This window comes from Vipera ursinii, assembly GCF_947247035.1.
Source record: "Vipera ursinii genome assembly, chromosome: Z".
NCBI classification, from domain to species: Eukaryota; Metazoa; Chordata; class Lepidosauria; order Squamata; family Viperidae; genus Vipera; species Vipera ursinii.
Window position 1 is genome coordinate 78,163,654 of NC_139517.1, and position 22,711 is coordinate 78,186,364.

Consider the following 22,711-nt stretch of genomic DNA (forward strand, 5'->3'; position numbering starts at 1 on the left):
ATCACCTTTTGTTATCATATCCTGCAGGGGCCCTTCTTGAAATGTTTATGAACCCTTAATAATTTATTGGATACAAAGCTTAACACTTGGCTTTCCAAACAGCCAAAGCTGTTCAGAAGCTACTTAGCTACATTCACATAACACACTTAATGTAGTTATAGAATTAATACTATTTTCTAAATTCATACAATACTTTGCAATAAATCATAAATAGACAAATAAGCTGTGTTCGCACATACTAAACCTATATAAACTAAGCAAGGTTACCACTAACCAACTTTAGTATGCTGTAAAATGCTACTGTTTATTTAACTGAGCGTCTTAAGCATGCTATATGAATTCAGCAATTGTCTTCAGTTGTTTTTTCAGACTTTTCCTAAAATGGGCCAGCTGGAAAGTTGACACTTGAGCTCACTCTATGTAAGTAATCACAAAACTATGTACTGATCACTTGTCTGGAACTAGTTTTAATCAAAAGAATTAAAGCATTGTGACATTGAGACAGGGCCATGTTTTTAATAATAAATACCCCCCCCCCGAGTAAGGTTAGAAATGACTGCTCTGAGATATATTTCTTTATTAAATTTATATGGCCAATCAATTCCATAATTGTTCTGAATAACATACATTAAAACAGTATGAAAATAAAATAATAAAGACCAAGCAATAAAACATACAACCTAAGATTCATGTTTGCATAAGAGGTCTAAGCATCCTTCTTAGCCCAAAGCCTGGGGCAAAGCCATGTTTTTAAGGATCATTAGAAGAACAGCAAGGAAGAAATCATATAGATATAATTCTCTGGGGAGATGCTGTTCCAGAAGAGAGACATTGCAGTAGACAAGGCCAACTTCTTGGATCCCATTAAATGGCACCATTTGATCAATGAGACTCCCAAGCAAGGCAACTCCCATTGTACACAATGGACATAAACTACTAGAGAGATGATTCCTCATATAGCCAAGCCTTACACCATGAAAGGTTTTGTAGGTAGCAACCAGCACCTGAAATTGTACCAGGAAAGTAGCTAACAACGAACAGAGTTAACAGAGCTAACAAAGCAGAAGTTACATGCTATGGCATGCTCACTACTGCCTGAATTCACTGAGTCCTGTATTATCTGTCACTTCTGAGTAATCTTCAACCCTTTTGGGCTAGATCACAATATTCCTCATGTGAAATAACCAAGGCATGAATGACTGTCTGGAGGGGCTCCCTAAGCAAGTATGGCTACAGCCGGCACACAAATTGAATCTGTACAAAGGCTTTCTTATCTGAGCTGCTGCCTGTTTTTTAAGCAAGACTTTCAAATTTAGAAAACACTTCAAAATATATAATAACAACAACAACAGCAACAACTTTATTGTCACATTCAATGTTCACCAATCGGCATACATCAAAATGAAATTTTGTTGCATACAGCTCTCAAAGGGTCACCACCTCCAATATATACTCCTTGTTCGTGGCCAGCTCAAGTTACAGATCTTTCATTTTAGTCTCTAGGGAGCAAACGATGGCAAACAGGACAGATGGAAATGGAGCTCCATATGGATTATCCCTCAAATTAGCTTGTATTCCTGCACGGCAACTTTGCCTCCTTTCCTTTTTCTGATCCTTTCTCTTCCACCTTTTCCTTAAAGAGGCCTCACTTCTTTTCACCCCTGGAGAACTCTGCTGCTGCCTCCAACTCCTCCAAAAGCCTCTCTCCCATCCTCTGGGCCTGCCAACAGCCTCATCCAGTCCTTCACTCCATAAGCCCCGGGACCTCTCCTCCTCTGCCTCATTTGGAAACAGCCCTGATTTGCAATAGAATCCGTCGCTGGGCCAGCAGTCAGATCTTGCTGCCAGCAGTACAATTTCAAACAACACCAACGACTTTTAATGGTCTCACCAACAGTTCCAAAATAGTTAGAAACTTGCCATGCCAGCAAAGATTGTTGGTTGTATGTCATATGTTAGCTTACTTCCATCACATTGCTCAAACACATCAAACACTTCCTGATCATGTGGCCTATATCCCTTAATATCCCTCCCAAAATTTTTCACCTTCAAGAGCCAATGCAGCCACAGCCAATCCAATCCATCTTAGAACTCATGAATAAAGAAATGCAAACCCACTGACGACTAAAACTAGAAATTCTACAAGATTTGTTGGTTCTCACTCTTAATCCCCATAGTTGGTCCAGAATGATGCCATGATTAATGGTACTAAAAGCCAATGAAAAATCATGGAGAATGAGAATTCTTCCAGAAACCTGGCTTCCGGTTTTGCACAGTAGTGTAGCAGCAGAGGAATCACAGGGCTCCATACCCTACGGGCGATTTCTGCCTGTTAGTGGACCCTAAATGGGCCTAAAGTCACCCTGTAGAGGCTATAAGGAAGGAGGGAAGTTCAACTGAGTGTGGAGAAACAGTAGTGAACCTGATTGGTCCATGAAAAACCAGCAGGAGAAAGGCTACCTTAACTTCAGTGTCTTGCCCAAGATACAAACAGCTGAAGCCCAAAAATACTATGGAAATATATAGAATTGTATAGCATCACAAATTATAAAATGTGGATTCACAATTGCTTGAATTCACATTTAATATCCTGAAAGAATTGCTTGTTTTTTTCCTTTTGCTTGTAATTCTTGAAGTGGTTATTGTGAGCTTGAAAACATACAATAATACCAAATAAAATTACAGATATCCAAAGTGGAAGGGGAATGATGATTTCTAAAGGCCTCAATTTTGAATTTTGAATTCTGAATAATTTTGAACAACTCTTCATCTAACAGGAGTAGTCATGAAATATAAATGTAGAACTTAGAAAGAAGCAAAGCAAAGCAAAGAATCAGTCTTGATTTTAGTGTCTACACGGACATATACATATAATTTTCTTGTGAAAAATATGAGAGTGGCTTGCCATTTCTTACTTCCAAGAGGGCTTTCCAGCTTCTCAGTCTCATCAGTGGTTATAGAATATCCTGGTCTTCCATTCAGTATTAGCCAAATCTGATCTTAGTTTTTTCAAGATATAACCAAAACAAATTAGAATCTGCCATTACACACAAACACATAGGTTTATCTAGAAAATAAGAAAAAACATGTGAAGAAAATAATGGTGGAACAGTTCCATATTGTTGTCTTTTGGTCATCAAAAATCAAACCCTAATTGATATTCTATCATTCTGCAGGATTTCCATGTTTGAAATCTACATGTATGGTATCTGCTTCCATAATCAATTGAAATTGTGTAGATTGGGGATGACTTTGGAAATAATTATAAAGAATCTTTCTCATAGAAAAATTCTTTTGATATGAATTCTTTAAAAACTATAGTAAGACTAAAAATTGGACAGTAAAATTGGATGCTAGAGGAAACTAGAAGTAATGAGAGATTACAATTAAAGAACACTCAACTCTACTACTAATATAGAATGAAGCAAAATATTTTAACATCGGATATATTGAAGGATATTTTTGAACAATAGATAGATTAAAATTAACAACAGTTAATTTTAAGAATGTCTGCCTCTATAGCTAGTGTTTAAAAGATGTTATCGAAGAGGAACAAATTTTACCTCACAAAATTGGAGACAGATATGAAAGTGGATTTAAAAATGACAGGGTACAAGAATCAAATAAAAAAAGATGTTACACTGGATATAAAATAGAAGCCATTTTATATTTAAAATGAATATGCAAATAACAAGCATTATTTTCCTATTAATGAATTTACAAAAGAGACTTGTTAAAGCTTTGAAGAACTTTGTGAGAAGGGAGAAAGGAAAAAAAATGAGAAGCACAGTTCTGGGTCTTTATTTGGACTAAAGATCAAAATTGTTGGAAGCAAAAGAAAAGATTGGAAGTGAAAGGAAAGATGTTGTGTCACACAGTCAGCCAGATGTTCAAACTGGATTTTGCACTTTTATCTACCTATTGAGTCCTTCCCAAGGACCTGGGATAGACAGATGTTGATGTTTTTTTGATGTTAGAGGTATTGTTGCAGGATATAAGCTGTTCTAAGTAAAGCTGTCCCCTTGCAATTGACTGGTGGTGAATTGGTCGATGCTGATGGTGTTCAAGTGGTGCTGTGATTGTTCTGGGATTTTACATAAGGTACCTATTACTATTAGTACTACCTTGGCTTTCTTTTGCCATAGTTTTTCTATTTGTAGATATTTATATTTTTTTATCTTCTCCCGTTCCTTCTCTTTTATTTTGCTGTCTTCCAGATATTGCCATGTCCACTATCCAGACTTTTTTGCCTTCCTTATCAACAATTGTTAAGTCTGGTGTATTATATGACAGGTGCCTATTTGAATTCTAAATTCCCAGAGCACTTTAGCTTCATCATTTTCTCTTACTTTCTCTATTTTATGGTCCCACCAGTTCTTGCTTGCAGGCAAATGATACTTCTGGCAGATCTCCCAATGCACTATCACTGCTAATTTGTCATGTTGTAACAAAGTGTTATAAGTCGAGGATTACCTGTATTAAGCTAATATACAGCCTCTGTTGATTCTTCTAGCATAGAAAAAGATCCCAATTTTTTTACTGGAATCTATCTATCCAGTACTAAACCTTGTAATTTCCATTTCAGAGGAACCATTTCCATCTTCCAGCCAAATGTGGATTGAATAAAGTTTTCCCACCAGATCCACTCTGAATTATTTGACCTCATAGAGTCCTTTCTTAAATACTTCAGTGCTATCAAGAGACCACACCATACATCCATCTATTAAAGAAATTATCTAAATATAATTGGATTAGCAGACCTGTTTTGGAATTATACTACTCAGGTAATAATAGATCATAGTTTTACTGTATTATTTCTCCAGAATTGTTCTAGTTATTAAAGTCAGAACTACAAACATATCTGCAAAGTATTCATTTTGCTTGCTGGAATATGTTTATTTTGTGTTCTAGTAGCCTGTAAAATATAGCATATGGAAAAACAATTTGAAGATACTTTTGAGAAATGTAATAGTTGGACATCTATACATCTGGATTTAGGAATTCCACAGAGCATGAATAGGAATATTAAAAATACAGGAATGTAGCATGCTATAAATTTTTATAGGTAATTTCTCCATCCTGATGTGCATATATCATATTTATTCAAATACATTTCAATTGAAAGTGGGCTTTTTTCATACACTATGGTTCATGTTTACACATGCTTGCTCAAAATAAATCCATGTCCTGGAGAACTAAAGGAACTGTACAGTTTCAGATCCAAAAAGTGATGCATTGTTATTGTACAAAGGAAAGTAATATCTTCCTATCTGCATATGTATAATATTTATTATCATACTCATTTCAATGTACCAGTATGTTTTCAAAATATTTGAATTTCACCTGATGCTAATCCTTTCCTATTCTGTATTATGTGATCAAGATCTTTATTCTTACAAATAAAAGAAGACTGTGTATGAGCAAGAACAAAAGTCTATTCATCTTTAAAGTACCAAAAAAAATCACCCTGCATTAATGGATAGAAAATACTTTATGAAAATCTGCGGTTTTGGACTATAGTAACGTTTCCACTAAAGTAGAACTGATATGTGCCAAAATTCAAAAGATTTTCCACTGAATTAAAGTACAATTTATTTTGTACTATTTTCTCACTGAAAGTTAAGATTTCCCAGTCAAGAGAAATGCATGTTTCACCTTGTGAGGAGGGATACATACAATAGCAGGAAAGGAGAACATAGCAGAGTTCTTCAGAACTTCTTTAAACATATGGACCTTCACAAATTCAAGGTCCAGCTTTTCTTTTTAATTAGGACATGAGGCAATCAGATTTGTTTACCATGAGAGCAAGGAATTTATGATAGAGTGAATGTCCAACCCATTGCTTATTTATAGCTCAGGAAATGTTTGAAGAATTACAAAGAACAATGTACAGAAAATCTTTTTTTGGCTGGAAGGCTTCCTCTCCTTTGGATAACCTGTTGAAGCCAAAAGGGTAGGAAGGACTAAAATAAAAGGGGTACAGAGAAAGGATGCTATTGCTTTTCTAATAAACTCTGACATCCCTCTCTTTTGTCTTTTTTGTCAAGCTATCATCCATGTGAAAGGAAGAAAAGAGTTTTTTGTTCAATGTATTTATTTCTAACAAAAAGCAATATTAAAAAAAATTGTCTGCACTTCTGCATGCATCTTAGAAAAAAAACATTTCTACATTTAGTTTTACTAAAGATAAATATACAGTTGTCTGAAATATCCTATTTTGCTTTGTTTTGTTTTTCTTTTGAACAAAATATATATTTAGGTGTTGTAAAGCAATATCAAGTTTTATTCAATTTGTAATGTATATTACATATTCTTTGTTCAATCACATAATTCGTTCAATATTCCCAAAGTAGATAATCTGAAAGCATGGAAATACAATAGCATTAAAAATGAAACAGAAATCTTACTGTTTTGTAATACAATTTTGAGTACATCACTGTATTCACATTATTCCATGAGTACAACAGGATTTATTAAGGTAATTGGGAACAAGATTGTAACTTCAGTCTATCACCAAAAAAAAAGTCATCAGAAAACAAATTCTTAAGGACTAAGAAGTTGACAATACACAGGTTGATCTCCAAGATGCCAAATATGTTGATTTTTAAAATGCTTGTTGTTTAAAATTTGCATTCAAGCACATATGAATTTCCTCTCTGCAACAAAGAATTTAAAAACCTGTTTCACCTGATGATGGGAATTTATATTTGATTCATTCTACTTTTTTTCTTATTTAGTGCATAGCTAGGCATAGAGTTTATAAATTTTCACACTACAGTGATACCACACATAAAGCATAACATTCTTCTTGAGTTTCAAATCTATTTTTATTTCCACCACAGCCACCATACCAGTACTGGAAGCACATGTTTTGCTGTTTATGGTAGTACCACTTCAGAGTATAATTTCCACACTCTCCAATGTCCTTGTCTTTTGAACAAGCATCTATAAAATAAAAATGCTTTGTGGTTAGTGACATGATATCAAAGTACTTGCATAGAAACAATAAAGAATGCTTCATTGGAAGCCTTATATAAAAAGAAGAACTGGGTCAGTAGTAAAAAAAAAGAGTTAAGATGAGAGTAAGATGAGAAAATCAAATTTCTGTGTTTCTTACTTGTTTACTTTTTATCTTTCTGGTTTCTCTTTTCATTTTTTATACTCATTGTATTGTAAGATTTAATAACTAGCTATAGCAAGGATGGGCAAGGCCCTTTTGTGCAGTTGCAATAATTTTTTCTGCAACTTATGACTCTAAGACAAGCAAGATGCTGTGTAGAACTATGTCCCACACACCCACTCACTGCTTTTTTTTGTTTCTTGGCATCATGGGAAAAAAGAGTCCATTGAGTCCACAAATATAGAGATGTTAGCTTATCTTTGGCTTGCTATGGGTTATTAGCTGTGCAGGCCTTCTCAGCTGTCAAACCTAGTTTTGTTTCCAGTCTACCTTCTACAACACCATCCTAATTTATTATTGTTATTTTTCATTCCCCATTTTACTCCAAGGATTTTCAAAGCAGCTTACATACAAATTACAACATAAGAAATTAAGGAGTTTAAAAACAACCCCAAGAATGAAATTCCTTAAAGACAGTACAATGTAGAACTAAAAAAATATCATTTCTTAATAATTGGAACATAAAAGGAAACCTCACTCAACGTTAGAAAACCTTTCTTTAAAAACCATGCTAAGTGCACTAGAATTGAAAAGGCCCTCTTGTCTTCACTTCTGATGATGGAAAGATCCAGAGACAAGTAAGTCTTCATCACTTCCATTTCTGGCAGATAGAAATACTCTCTGCACTTGGAAGCAGAATCAGTATCCTTCTTTCAAGCCTGGCAAGACAGTTTGAGAGAGAGATTCCACTTTTTTTTCTATCAGCTCTTGAAATGTATCAAAGGAAAAGAGAATTGTGCAGAATTTTTCCCGGATGGTGTAAATCCCTGTACTTATTTCATCTTGAGATAATTAAAAAATATCTCTGTGTAATTTCCTGTCTTGCCTTGTATATTCAGTTCTCTAGTGACATACAGCTTCCTGATTTTTCTATACTTTAATTAGGTTTTCTGTCTAGCATAAGTTTTATCTCTTTGTGAAACAAAAAGACTTTATATAGTCATTTGCTTTGATTTGAAAAAAAGCAAAGCATGGCAGCGTAAGATATTAAACATGAATGACATCATCCCAGCAAGCTTTTTGGATATTCAGCAGTTCCTTTGAATACAAGTTAGCAAACATTTCTTACCATATTTGTTCTGTAGCATTTTCAATAGGGAGTTCTCTCTCTCTCTCTCTCTCTCTCTCTCTCTCTCTCTCTCTCTCTCTCTCTCTCTCTCTCTCTCTCTCTCTCTCTCGAATAAAATAGAGCTGGAAGGGACCTTGGAGGTCTTCTAGTCCAGCCCCCTGCTTAACCAGAAGAACCTATACCATCTCAGACAAGTTGTCTAGCCCAGTGGTGGCGAACCTATGGCATGCATGCCAGAGGCGCCACTCTGAGCCCTCTCTGTGGCCATGCGTGCCATCGACCCAGCCCCACCTCTGCCTGTGGCCCCCTCACCAGCAGCTTCCCTGAAGGAGAGTCAACCCCGGGTGCAGCCCGCGCAGAGCAGTGCAGCCAAGCACAGGCAGCTGGGACAAGACTCCACCCTCACCCCCATCACACGCAGATGATGCTGTTGGGCATGGGCGGAAGGCATGGCCATGGCATTGCAGGGCCACCTGGGTGTTCTGCTGCGGCAGGCCATGGAGGTGGTGGGTGGCCCTGCGGGCGGGTGGGCAGAGCAGCGGCAGAAGGGGCAGAGCAGGCAGGCAGAGCAGGGGCAGGTTTTGGGCTCTTGGTCTCTAAAAGGTTTGCCATCACTGGTCTAGCCTCTTCTTAAAAATCTCCAGTGATGTAGCACCTACAATTTCTGGAGGCAAGCTGTTCCACTGGTTAATTGTCCTCCCTGTCAGGAAGTTTCTCCTTAATTCCAGGTTGCTTCTCTCCTTGATTAGTTTCCATCCATTGCTTCTTGTCGTGCCTTCAGGTGCTTTAGAGAATAGCTTGACTCCCTCTTCTTTGTGGCAACCCCTGAGATACTTGAAGACTGCTATCATGTCACCCCCTAGTCCTTCTTTTCATTCAACTAGACATACCCAATTCCAGAAACCGTTCCTTATATCTTTTAGCCTCCAGTCCCCTAATCATCTTTGTTGGTCTTCTCTGAATTTTTCCCAAACTCTCAATCTCTTTTTTGTGATATGGTAATCAAAATTGGCTGCAGTAATCCAAATGTAGTCTTACTAGGGTTTTATAAAGTGGTACTAATACTTTGTGTGATCTTGATTCTATGCCTCTGTGTATACAACCTAGGATTGTATTAGCTTTTTTGGCAGCAGCTGCACACTGCTGGCTCATAGTCAAGTGATCGTCCACTAGGACTCCAAGGTCCCTCTCACAGTTGCTTTATTTAAGCCAGGTCTCACCCAATCTGTACTTGTACCTTTGATTTTTCCTGTCTAAGTGTAAAACTTTGCTTTTCTCCATATTGAAATTCATTTTGTTGGATAGGGCCTATTGTTCAAGTTTGTCAAGTTCTTTTTGGATCCTGAGTTTGTCTTCTGGGGTGTTGGATACTCCTGCCGGTTTGGTGTCATCTGCAAATTTGATGAGTTTTTTGAACAATTCACAACCTAATGGCTTCCAGACATGGTTAACTACATAACCCTACTAGTAAGATTTATAGAATCATAGGGCTCAAGGGGACTGAGGACATCTTCTAGTCCAACCCTGCATGCAATGCAGGAGTCCTCTTACCATCTTGGACAAATGATGGTCCAGTCTTTTCTTGAAAATTTCTATCTATCTATTTATCTGTCTGTCTGTTATCTATCTATCTAATATTTTATTTATTTATTTATTTATTTATTTATTTATTTATTTATTTATTTATTTATTTAACATTTCTGAACTGCCCATCACTCTCAAAAGGTATGGCTATGGTAGTTGAAAATCTCTCCAGTAATAATCCCAACTAACCTAAATATCATGAAGTTAGGAAAAGGATGTTGCAGACGTTAATGGAATGAAAAGACAAGATTCATTGAAAAAATTCATTCCATATGTTCCTTAGCTTCTTCAGTGCCTATTGCTTAATCATATTTTTCTCTAAACTAAGGTATACAAAATTCATCAGAAAATAAATATCCCATTTCTTCAGTTTCAATGAAATTTTGGTTAGGATGATGAAAGAAAAAGAATGGAATTCTTTTCTGTTCTTTCTTCCAGAAATATATATGTTTCTGTATATTGCTTGGCTTTGTTATTCTTTTAGGTTTGGATGATATAATACCTAATTTGAAAGCCTATTGCCCAATATGTATTAACAATAACTGGCCTAGTTTAAATAATCAGTTTCAAAGCTACATAATTAAAATAATATTTCTCTATCAGCCTTTTCTCCATCTTCTAATGCAGGGGTGTCAAGCTCAATTTCATTGAGGGCTGCATCAGCATTGTGGTTGCCCTCAGGCGGCCGGGTGGGTATGGCCTGGGTGGGCGTGGCCTACTGGGTGGGCATGGCCTACTGGTTGGGCGTGGCTAGAGTGTGTATGGCCTACTGGGTGGGCATGGCCAGCTCTACATCGTTCGCATCAAGGGTGCCTTTGGGGGCCTGGGCAGGAGTGGGACAGATCTGAGGGTCTCTGGCAGAAGGAGGGTCTCTGGACCAGGGCCAAGGCAGTGGGGTCCATTCCCTCACTGTTTCCAGGATGGCTTCGCGGGCCACATGAAACCACTTCGCGGGCTGGATCTGGCCCCCGGGCCTTGTGTTTGACATGTCTGTTCTAATGTCTTCCAAATTGACTACAATCCCCGTAATTCCAATTCTATTATCTTCCAAGCTGGATAAGAAAGGAATTATAGTCTTTAACAGCAGAGATTTCTTCATAATATATGTAAAGGAATTCAAAGCAATGAGATATTTCCATTTTAAAAACTGTATTACAAATCCAAAAATGGTGCAAAACTTTAAAAATAAAAAAATTAAGATGAACTTGAAAATCACTTAAATGGAAATACTTGCTGACCAGCAGGCTATTCTCCAGAGATTTCAGATCAGTGTGAAAGTAAGAATTTCAGTTTAAATGCATTGTTAGATGTAACTTTGACTAATGTTAAACTATAATAAGCAAAACCAAATAAGCGAAATGAGAGTCTGACTACCTTAGTGCAGAACACACTGAAGAAAAATAAAAGAGGTGGGAAGGAATGGGGTACATTTCTTCTATGCCTCAACTCTTGTTGCAGAATTAACCCTTTGATCAGAAAACAAAACTCATTACTGAAATGTATAAATGGCTCTTTAGCTTTAGGAGCTTTGGCTGTTTTTCTCAAAACTTTCCCCATCATTAAGTGCATGTATGGCAGGCATTGCATCTTTAATGTATTATTATATAATGATAGATATATTTCACATGTTTAGGGAATTTTTATAAAATCAACCAACAGGCAATTTTCAATATTCCAATTTATATAACGTGCACATACATCCATATTTACATACCCTTTGGTTTTTGTAGTTTCCCAAAACGTTTTTCAGTCTCTGTCCCATCCCCATTTTGAATACTGATGCTGGTGAAGTATTTATTTTCTCTTTGACCATATTGTTCTTCTCTTGGCCCTTGGGTGGTCTTTAAATTTTTATTTTGCACATTTTTCCTGGATAATTCTGAAGGTTCAAATAAATCATTATGTTTTGATTCAGAGAACAGAATCCTATAAAGAGAAAAGAGAGAAGAAAATGTGTTAGTTACACAATTTTGAAAATTATACCCAAGAAGTCTATAATTCAGATTTGTATACAATTATCCAACTTAGGACTTTCTGATCAGCTAACGCCTATGGCAATTATTGCCACTTACTTCTCATGAGAAGAACTTATTTTTATACCTGTCAGTTATCCCTACAGCTTGCTGATAGGTGTCTCCTCGTTCCAGGTTGTCACATTTTTCCTGCAGGTTTATAGGAGGATAAAGATTCAATTCCCCTGGGAACATGGGAGGAGAGGAAAGAAAAGAATACTAAACACTGTTTAGATCCAAATATTACAATAAATTACTTATTTGTAAATGGAAAAATACCATTTTAAAAATACTATTAAACCAATGTCTGCATGTTCACATACTATGATTTGAGGAGACTTGATAGTGAGTCATGCCCTGACTCATGCATTCCCGTCACATGCATATACCTCCCATTAGATCAGGAATGGGGAATTATGCCCCCTTTATGACCTGTAGACTTCAACTCCAACAATCCCTGAGCCAGCATTCTAAATTTCCAGCGCAGCTTTAAACTACCAGAGCATTCAAAGAATGGCTGGCTCAGGAATTCTGGGAGATGAAGTCCACAGTTCATAAAGGGACCATAGTTCCCCACCCCTGCATTTGAACATAGGCTTGGGTAAGAGATTACTGAGACAAAGACAGAATAATGGCCTATGTTCAAACAAGGACACTGGCTTAATGTCACTTAGCAAATCAGAATTGTGATTGCATCCAAGCTTATTTTTCTAATTTGCCTGGGTTAGGAGGCTGAGCTTGTCGATCAGAAGGTCAGCAGTTTGGCGGGTCGAATGCCGAGTGCCACGTAACAGAGTGAGTGACTGTTACTCGTCCCAGCTTCTGCCAACCTAGCAGTTCAAAAGCACCTAAAAATGCAAGTAGAAAAATAGGGACCACTACAGTGGGAAGGTAACAGCGTTCTGTGCACCTTTGGCGTCTAGTCATGCTGGCCACATGATGATGGAGACGTCCTCGGACAAGCGCTGGCTCTTCGGCTTTGAAACGGAGATGAGCACTGGCCCCTAGAGTCGGAAACGACTAGCACGCATGTGCGGGAGAACCTTTACCTTTTACCTTTAAGCATCTCTAGCAAGCCATGTAGATGTCAAAATAACAAGTGTATCAGGTATCAACAAACAGTTCCACAAAAGGAATTAAAGTATACCACTTACTTTTCAAAAGATTTAAGAAGGCCTTGCTAAACCTCAGAGCATATGGCAATTCAACCTTATCAACTCTGCCCATATGTAATAGGTGCTGTTCCACTGGAACACTGGAGAGTTCTGCCGTTTCTGAATCATCAGCTTCACTGCCAAGGGCCAAGGTAAACATGGTGAATCCTTGACATTTAGCTTCCAATGACATTTTTAGAAGTTTCTCTCTATCCCAGGTGCTTGTCTTACTTCCCAGTATTGTAAAAATGACTTTGTGCTTTCTTGGCCTATCGACGTCCATGAACACATTATTAATGGTCCATTCCAGGGCATGACCCACAGCTGATGGACCTTCCAGCTGATGAAGTGATTCCTGAATATGCCTTTTCATCAGATGCTTAGTGTTGTATGTAGTCAAGTCAAACTCTTCAGATACTGGGCTTGATAATTCAGTCCCTGAGAAATTTCTTGGAGCATGTTGTACCAGAGCAACTCTTGCTTCTTTGTCTGACTCAAGTGGCAGGGAAGCAATATCAAAATAATCCAACATGTTGCTCATGAACTCCTTCATAGTTTCAAACTCGTCACTGTTGACATCCCGAGAGCCATCCATGATATAAGCTATATCCATATTTATATTAATCGGAGGGGGTTCCATTATTTCACATTGTGAAACAGGATTACATGTATCTGTGGAAGAAGCACAAAGTGGTAACTGTTTCCATGGAGTGACTGAAAAGATGAATGCATAGAGATAATATTTTGATTGGCTTCTCTTTTATAAATGTTTCTCAGTAAATGAATTTGAAATTACCCTCCCTCAGAGATACAAGAAATGCTATGGGTACGAATACAGGAAATTATAGTGTTGATAAATTTGAAGAGTATCTGGTTTGAGAAAGCATTTTAGGGCAGCCGTGATTAGAATTTGATGCATGCTTTAAAAAAATCTCTCTATGTGATGTACTCATTCATCAAAACACAAACTACACATTTTCCTCTTTTTTCTTATTTGCTGAGAATATTCTGCACATTAACTGGCTGAATGTATTTATTTCTTATTATTAAGAAATTAATTGATTTTTCAGTTCAACTTTATTTTAAAAGCTAGTAGCTGGGAGTATCCAGCGGCAGGATTTGGGTTTTTAAAAAGTCACTGGTGCCTATGCAATTGAAACCATGTCCCTTTTTCAGTTGTATTACCAGCACAACACACATAAAAAGGAGAAGGGGTTCAAACACACAGCTGTAGCTGTCATCTTATTTTTTTTAATCCCTGATGCCAATGCTTCTGGTAGAAGCAATGGACATAATGAGTATCACGTTATTTTATAAAACAAGAGTAAAACAATAGCCCAAACAAAAGCAATATACGAAAGTAAATGAAAATGTATCAAATTGCACAAAAATATTACTTTAAATCATCCTATTTAACTCAACCATATCTTCTGCTCATAATGAACTACTTATACAATTTCTTTAAAAATATTTTAAACAATGTATAAAAAAACCCCAAACAATGAATCATGGTCCACAGGTAGAATACCTTCTCCACGTAATAAATATAGATTACATTTAAGATTATGGTAACCTTCCAGTTTCAGACGTTCCTTGCCTTACAATTTCCTTTTTTTCTTATTAGCATAATTCTCTGAAAGATTGTAATTTTTATCACTAAGCCAACTAAGCAAGACATCTTGGTTTCTAAATTTCCAGCTGAGCTTTATAGTACCAGATCATTCAAAGTCTTAGCTTCCATCTTAGTCTCCGGGGTAGGCAAAAGGAAGTAAAATCACTGAAATTATTTAACCTATGGACTGATGTTAGGATGCAGAATTGCACTGTAAGTGTGCACCATTCGTTCTATCATTTTTCATCATCGCTGTTTTTACCAAATACCTATGATCTTAACATGACATCTTTTTGCTTAATTTTACCAGAGAATATCTGATGCTTGCTAGAACCATATACAAAGAGATAAAGGAAATTTGAGTTCTGAAATTAAAAGACCTAGCAGGTATATATAACCATTTTAAGAAATAACGAGGATCATTGAGCTCACCATAGCAGAGAGAACAAAGTGAAACATAATTCAATCTCTCTTCCTCCTTGGATTCCCAAACAAACAATTTAAATCGACCAGTATCATCTGTCTAGATAAATGAGAAGACAACATAGGAAGAAAAGCATTGGAAATATTTTCTGAACTGCAAGGTATTTTATTTATACATGCACACACAGAAACATACACTTATGTAGCTAGAAAGGAATTTCAGGGGTCTGTTAAAGTCCATTACTGGAAGAATATCAAAATATTAGAATTAAAGGAAAGCTGCAGCCTGCTTAATAACAGGAAAACAAATAATGGTAATGGTAATATGTATGCCATATTTTAGAAAGTGTTCAAAAATGTTCAACTGGTGCTAAGAGCTTCCTTTTATTTTTATATCTTAATCTGACAATCTGGAATAAAGGGGATGTCCATCTTTCTACAGACTTTTCATAATAAACATTTTAGAATTATTATTTGTACTGCAAACTTCATAAAATTCTAAATTTCAAATGAGAAGATTCAGTTATCCCTTGGTTCATAATGGAGGTTCACATAAGTTTGGCTTCAAGTATGAATTAATAGTGTGTTTAGCCTTTCTTTGACCTAACTTAATTGCTGGGGGAAGGGTCTGGTTTGCCTCCATATATAAAGGCATCTGATGTCTCTCCCCAGTCCATTGCTGAATATTCCAGTTCAGAACTCAGGTTGGACCCCAATGGTCAGAATAATGCTAATATTTTCCACTCCTGGGAACTTGGTCATCGAAAAAAGTTGCCCACAAAAACACCTCCACTCCCCTCTATAATTAAATTCCATCCAGCAGACAAGAACATGCACCATGTTCTAATTCACTCCTAATCTTAATTTAAATGAATGTATCTGGATTCACTTTCATATTTTCACAGAGATGCCTTATGATTCCCACTGTTTTGAAAGAAAAAGAACAGATTCACTTAGTGCTATAGAAAAAATTAAAGTTTACATTGATGGAGAACATGATCAAAGGTAAATCAAGGTCATCCCAGGCATTATTCATGGGGGGGGGGGAAATCAAGCAAAATACTCCCTTCAGAGTTGGCTGGATATCTTTCAATATGGCCTGGTATTTTACAACTGATTCCAAAGAAATTAATTATTTCTTTTACCGCTCTCAAGTTTACAACTTTTGAAACTAAACCAAAAGGATTTTTAAAAAAAACTGGCAAGAAATCAGAGTAAAATTCAAGATTCTGTAAAAATCATTATACATTTGGAATGGGAATCTAGAATGCAATTTGGCTCCCTAAAATGCACCATACAATAATTAAAATGCAAGAATAATCCTGGATTAACTTCTATGTTTGCTATCCCCAGCATGTATTAATTACCTCATTGGGCCTTCATGTTTCTAAATATCACAAAAGAAAAAAAATCATGTCAAGTACACTGTTACTAAACAATTTCTGGGGTTGAAAGAGATTTATTTTTACTTATTGCCCAAATCCAATAATCTGTAAGGATACGTTTTTGCTTCAGATTTTCTTTTACATATAACTAACTTCAAAGGACCAAGTGAAAATGAATTAAGCATTGTGATTGCTAATTTTATATTTGAAATAAAAACCTACATAACACAGACCAAGTTTAACAATCATTACTCCAATAATGATGATACATAGGCCAATGTTCTCCATCCCTGCTTTATTTTTATTTTTTTAAAACGAGTCTATAAGCCACATCTGAGATCAAGTTACAAAAGGATGAAGATTTAATAAATAAATAATATGATAATCTTCCCATTTCACTCTTCTGACTTTATTGTTGAAATTAAATTTGCACATTTAATATTCAACAATGCATAAAATGAGAATTTGCCTATCTGTTTTCCATTACCCAAAATGACACTTGAATAATATAGCTATACTGGTTTCATTCCATGTAATCTTATTCTACTGCTAAAGATTCCCTGCAGGAAATAAATCTAGTCTCAGGTATGTGCAGTGGGCTTTTCCTGCTACTTGACATTTGGGAGGAGAGATAGAAAAGAAGTTAAGTTTCAGAAACAAGATGTGGGGTGTCAGAGAATGAATGGGGGTCTTACCCACTTTGGTCTCTGGGCTCACACTGTTTCAACTGCTCACTCTGGGCAATGAATGGTTGTAATTTATTTATTTGTATTTATTTGTATTACGTCTTTATTATTTTTACAAATAACTCAAGGCACAAACATATCCAACACACCTTCCTCCTCCTATTTTTCCCACAACAATAACCCTGTGAGGTGAGTTGGGTTGAGAGAGAATGACTGGCCCAAAGTCACCCAGTTGGCTTTCATGGCTAAGGCATTGTACAACATTCACATACATTCAAGGAAAAAAAATTGAGAGCGCTCCCATCAGGAGAAAATATTTTCTAAAAACAAACATCTGGAAAATATTTCTAGACAATGGAGAGGAGTCAGAATTTAGTTATAATTCTGATGGTAATTTCTGAAATATCATATCAAAGTCCAGTTGACTCAATTTGCAGACAACTCTATCTGTATGACTGGGAATCTTCAGTGATAAAATATGTTAGTCACATCCATATTGCTACTGACACCTCTCTGATCACACTCCCTCATCAACCTGCCAGTTATTTTTTTCTGACGATGACCTCCTTACCAAAAATGCTTCTCTGACATTTGATGTTTCTCTCAAAGCAATGACTGCTGGGATAATATCTAAAGCGCTGAATTCCAGCACAGCTGTATTGATGGAAGCAGCATCTTGTGATGGGCCAGCAGTAAGGAAAACAGCAACTTTTTTTATAAGAGCCCCTTGGCGATGACGTTTAAAAGCATTCCTGGCAACAAAGCGCATGGCCCTTCCGATATTCCTTTGGCCTGAAGACCTCTCCAAAGGAATTCCCTGTACTGCCTCCATAAGGAGATCTTTCCTCTGAAAGTCGGAGAACCGGATGAGGTATTTTATATTGGTATTGTATGAAAGCACTGATATCCTAGCACCAGTTGGGCAATTGCTTCTGCTAATGCTCAAATCCTTCAGCAAAGACTTCATAATGTCTTTCATCCTTTCAAAGGACACTGGAGTAACATCTTCAGACATGTCAAGAGCGAACACCACTTCAGTTGGGTAAACTGGACATTTGCTATTGCCTTATAATAAAAGTAAAAATGTATCAGAATGTTTCTTGGACTTAGAGAGCACAACTTTTTTTTTCTTAAATATGATCTAATTCAAGTAACTTACCTACACAGCAAGCTGGATGGGATAAAAGAAAGTTGTTTTAATTCAAATTGTTATACTTATTTGGCCATCTACACAGTGTAAATAAACACAAGAGAGAATTTACTCTGAGCATGTTCTTTGTTCCAATATCCAATGAAAAATTGGCTTCAAATTGGTTTGGATAAAGCATTAAAAATATGTCACAATACTAGTATACCTTTTTTAAGCCCAAGTATATGTTAAAATTTAAGTGAGCCATTAAATGGCTTTGAAAAATTTGCTACTGTTTTGTTTAAATATAAAATATTAATATAATTTAAGGGAATAATTGATTTAATTTAGGAATCAAATTTAATTTAAAAAAGCTAACATTGTTCCCTTTAAAACAGAAAAATTGTACATCTAAAAGTTCACACTTTCCTTCTTTTTAATCTTCATTGTGGCAATTCCCATTTATCATCTACTATAACCAATGTATAATGATCTATTTATAATATAATCAAAGACTTGGTTACTGTAGTTCTGCCTCTTTTCAAAGTAAACTCAAGGAATATGCTTTCTTCTAAATTTGTATATCTGGGGATTAAATAATTTAATACAACCAACCAAAACAAAATGAGTGGCTTTCTTAAACTTGATAATAGTTTTAGTAGTAATAGTAGATACTGGTAACCTGAAGTTACTACTTACGGCAGTTTCCTCTTGTAAGGTTCACAAGTTGACAAGTCTGTAGACAATAGGAAAAATAGTATGATTAGTAGCATATATCTGTGCATATCTGCTCAGAAACCTACAGATTTACTGTATATAGGAAGTACCGTATCGATCTTGAGATTTCTTCTTAGCTTTGAAGTCAGTTAGAATTTGATAACTTTCCCAAAGTTTTCATTTAGGCTGCTTCTCTTTTCCTGCTTAACTCATGGTTTGCCTAATCAGGAGAACTTTTGAAAATCAACCGCTATGTAGACCTTTTCTGTTTAAATATATATTTTTATAGTTAAATTAATTTTCTATACAGAAAGGGTAGTAGTTAGCAATGTCAAATATAGCAACACATACCGTCATAGCAGTTGTGCCTTTTGGACCTTTTGGACCCTGGAGAGAAAGAAAAAATGGATTTATAAATGGATTTAGAAAGAGAGATAGTGAGACAGAGATAGATGATAGACTGACAGGTAAGAAGCAACATTAGAAATTCCTAAACCAGTACTTTTTCAAACCCACCAATTTGATATGCTTCTGTCTTTGTTCCATTCTTATGGTATTATTTAACGTAGGGAAATCCAGACTTGGATTTTGTCTGATATATTTTTATATATTTGTTGGACGTGTATTTTCTTGTTAGAATTAAAATAGAAATATCATTAATTGTGGCAAATTTGTCTTGCTGTTACTACAACATCTGTTCTCATTTACAAAATATTTCGTTTTTAATCTTTTTATTTTTTTTATGCCTCTGAAATAATATGATTTAGTGGAACATCAGGAAGTACAATTGTTTTATTAAATTTAAGCAAAGAAACATGCTTTGTTTAAATTATTTAAGATATTTAATAGTTCCCATAAAAGAAATGGTCCTTGACCTACAACTGGTTCCTCAAAGTTATCACCGACTCCCCCAAATCTATTTACAATCCATTTTTGAAGTTATGATGTCTAAACAAACACACCCTATGATCATATGATAACATTTTGGATTCTTGGCAACCAGCTTATCTTTATAACCATTTGCATCATCCCACAGTTACAGGATCATGAAGTGTAACAAAATTTTTTGCCAGTTTCTAGCAAAAAAAATCTAATTTCCAGCAAAAAATAATCACCCATTGGGGAATTTGACTCACATAATGACCATGACTCCATATGGTCATAAGTTGATGACTACCTCTATTACAATGTATCTATAGTCTGACAAATGCCTTCCTTGGAACCACATGACTTATATCTCCATCATTTGGAAAAATTAAAAGTTTTCCTAGAGTTAACATCACTTAGACCTGTCTTCCCACCCTGACTTCCCAAATCTCTCCATCTCAGTTCTTTTCTCCTTCTGGAATACAAACATGGAGCTTTTCTACATACCTATATTCAATTGGCAGTCCATTACTCAGTAATCACATATACCCATAATCATGTGTAGTAACATTCTTCCTATGACAAGTTGCAATAAACAAAACACTCCTTAAATGTGTAAATTTAAATACAGCCTGATTGATGTACATCTCATCTTCTTTTCAAGCCTGTGAGATGCAGGGGGCAAGGACCTTCAGACAATGTTTTTTAATTGCAGCGCCATATTATGGAACAGCTTTCCTGTTGAAATTAGGTAAACGTTTTTAACACTGTCTTTCTAGAAATTACTTAAGACTGAGCTGTTCCAGACAGCATTTGGAAAAGAAGCTATCATCATTGCAATAGTTTGCATTTCATCTCCTTATTTCTTTTTAATTATTATTTTAAGTTGGTTTGTTTGATAATGTTTCATATTATATATTTCATATGATATAAACTGGTAGGATTGTCTTGAGGTTTAGCAGTACAGAAGATCATTCAATAAAATAAAATAGATTTAATTTGGTAATGTTATTAGGTTAAATTTATATTCATATTACCATTCTTCCAGGTGGCCCTTGACTGCCTGGATTACCCTTTGTCCCTGGTGTTCCATCTCTGGCCTTAAACAAATTCAGAGAGCATGTTAATTGAATTGACAGAGCAATCTGGCTTAATTTTCGTTACAAAAATTGCTTCAATGATATCAACTATACATTAAGGCAACTGGATTCTTCTTTAAAATAGCTGAAACTAGGTACAATGACTACATGCAGCAGTAACTCTCTGCATATAGTAAGATGATAATCGAACAATTATTAATTAGATACAGCCATACTAATACGGGCCTTACATATTGCAGTTGTTCCAAAATGCTGAAAGGGGTTCACATGCAAGACCATGTTATGATATAGTACTTTTGTGCATATCCTACTATGACATAGTTATCAAGTTGAATATTGCTAGTGTTTGCATTATTTATAAACTACCGAAGAGTTTAGATCCAGGTTATTTTAGACACCACTTCCTTGTATGTGGACCTGCCCTTACTCTAAACTCTAAACTCAGATGACTGAAGAATTTTAGGTGATCTGAAAAAAACGCTTCTATTCCCCAATATAATTCTATGTGGGAATGACCTTGGAAGGCAAAAGGAAGAGCCACAGACTACTAGGCTATGATCAGATAAGAGGAGCTGAACCCATAGAAAGAATAAGGGCATGGCATATATCTCAGAAGGGACCATCTTTAGTGTCCTGAATATAAAGGCAAAGGGGGAGGGATGTACTTTCAGATTTGCAAGAGTCTGATAATGAAACCTTGCAATAAAGTTAGAGCTAGTACTTCTATGTGTGCTTCTTTTCTGCACTGTCTTGGAAGGCAGACACACATAGTATTGCACCTTTGTTTCCATATCCAATATCTTATTTTGAAACTAAAGGGGTCTGCTGTACATATAGGGGGGGAAAGTAAGAATACAATAGTGTTGAGGGCCGTTAGAATCTTCCATTTCTGCAAAAGAGAAGCAGCAATGAAAATGTATTACCCTTTGTTCTTTAATTCCTTTGGCACCTTTGTTTCCAGTATTGCCTGGATCACCAATTTCCCCCTATAAAAGAAAGCAGAAGCAGAAATTGCAACCAGGAAACCAGCATGAAATGATGTGAGAGTTTCAGATTTAGCATTTGTGTGTGTGTGTGTGTGTGTTTCTCAAAATAAAGCTGTAAAACAGGGGTGTCAAACTCAATGTCATTGAGGGCCGCATCAGCATTGCGGTTGCCCTCAGGGGGCCGGGTGGGTATGGCCAGGGTGGGCGTGGCCTACTGGGTGGGTGTGGCTAGAGTGCGTATGGCCTACTGGGTGGGCGTGGCCAGCTCTAAATCGTTTGCATCAAGGGTGCCTATGGGGGCCTGGGCAGGAGTGGGACAGATCTGAGGGTCTCTGGCAGGAGGAGGGTCTCTGGGCCAGGGCCAAGGCAGTGGGGGCCGGTCCCTCACTGTTTCCAGGATGGCTTCGCGGGCCGCATTAAACCACTCTGCGGGCCGGATCTGGCCCCCGGGCCTTGTGTTTGACATGTCTGCTGTAAAAGGTCCCACTGCAGATATTTAACCTGCAATCCTAGATTCCCATGACCCCCACCTTCCTTTTTAAAAAAATATTAATTTGGATGCAGTCAATTGTTGTTTTTTAATGTTACTAAGAGGTGAGAACAGAGAGAATAAAAATGGAGAAAATTACCTAATGTTCTAGTCCCAACCCAAAATTTAAAACTTCACTATCACAACATTCACTCTTGCACACCTGTCGTCCAGGGTTTCCAGGAGATCCAGTCAATCCCTGATATTAGTAAAACAAAAACACAGTGTTGGTTTTCAAACTGCTTATTCACAGTTTAAAAAAAATCAGTGGATATTCT

The 22,711-nt window shown here is 36.4% G+C and overlaps 1 protein-coding gene across 1 annotated transcript in view; it reads right to left on the reverse strand.

Moving 5' to 3' along the window:
* Nucleotides 1-6,322: 6,322 nt before the first annotated feature.
* Nucleotides 6,323-22,711, reverse strand: part of LOC310650183 (collagen alpha-4(VI) chain-like) — a gene marked incomplete at its 5' end in the record, with an annotated part of 80,076 nt that continues 63,687 nt past the window's right edge. Inside the window, 11 exons of the mRNA XM_083379014.1 lie at nucleotides 6,323-6,945; nucleotides 11,548-11,759; nucleotides 11,934-12,030; nucleotides 13,000-13,671; nucleotides 15,044-15,134; nucleotides 17,677-18,170; nucleotides 18,934-18,970; nucleotides 19,303-19,338; nucleotides 20,856-20,918; nucleotides 21,842-21,904; nucleotides 22,597-22,632. Of these exons, the coding sequence (XP_083235140.1) occupies nucleotides 6,773-6,945; nucleotides 11,548-11,759; nucleotides 11,934-12,030; nucleotides 13,000-13,671; nucleotides 15,044-15,134; nucleotides 17,677-18,170; nucleotides 18,934-18,970; nucleotides 19,303-19,338; nucleotides 20,856-20,918; nucleotides 21,842-21,904; nucleotides 22,597-22,632 (1,974 nt within the window). The 3' untranslated portion in view covers nucleotides 6,323-6,772. The remainder of the gene's footprint in view (nucleotides 6,946-11,547; nucleotides 11,760-11,933; nucleotides 12,031-12,999; nucleotides 13,672-15,043; nucleotides 15,135-17,676; nucleotides 18,171-18,933; nucleotides 18,971-19,302; nucleotides 19,339-20,855; nucleotides 20,919-21,841; nucleotides 21,905-22,596; nucleotides 22,633-22,711) is intronic.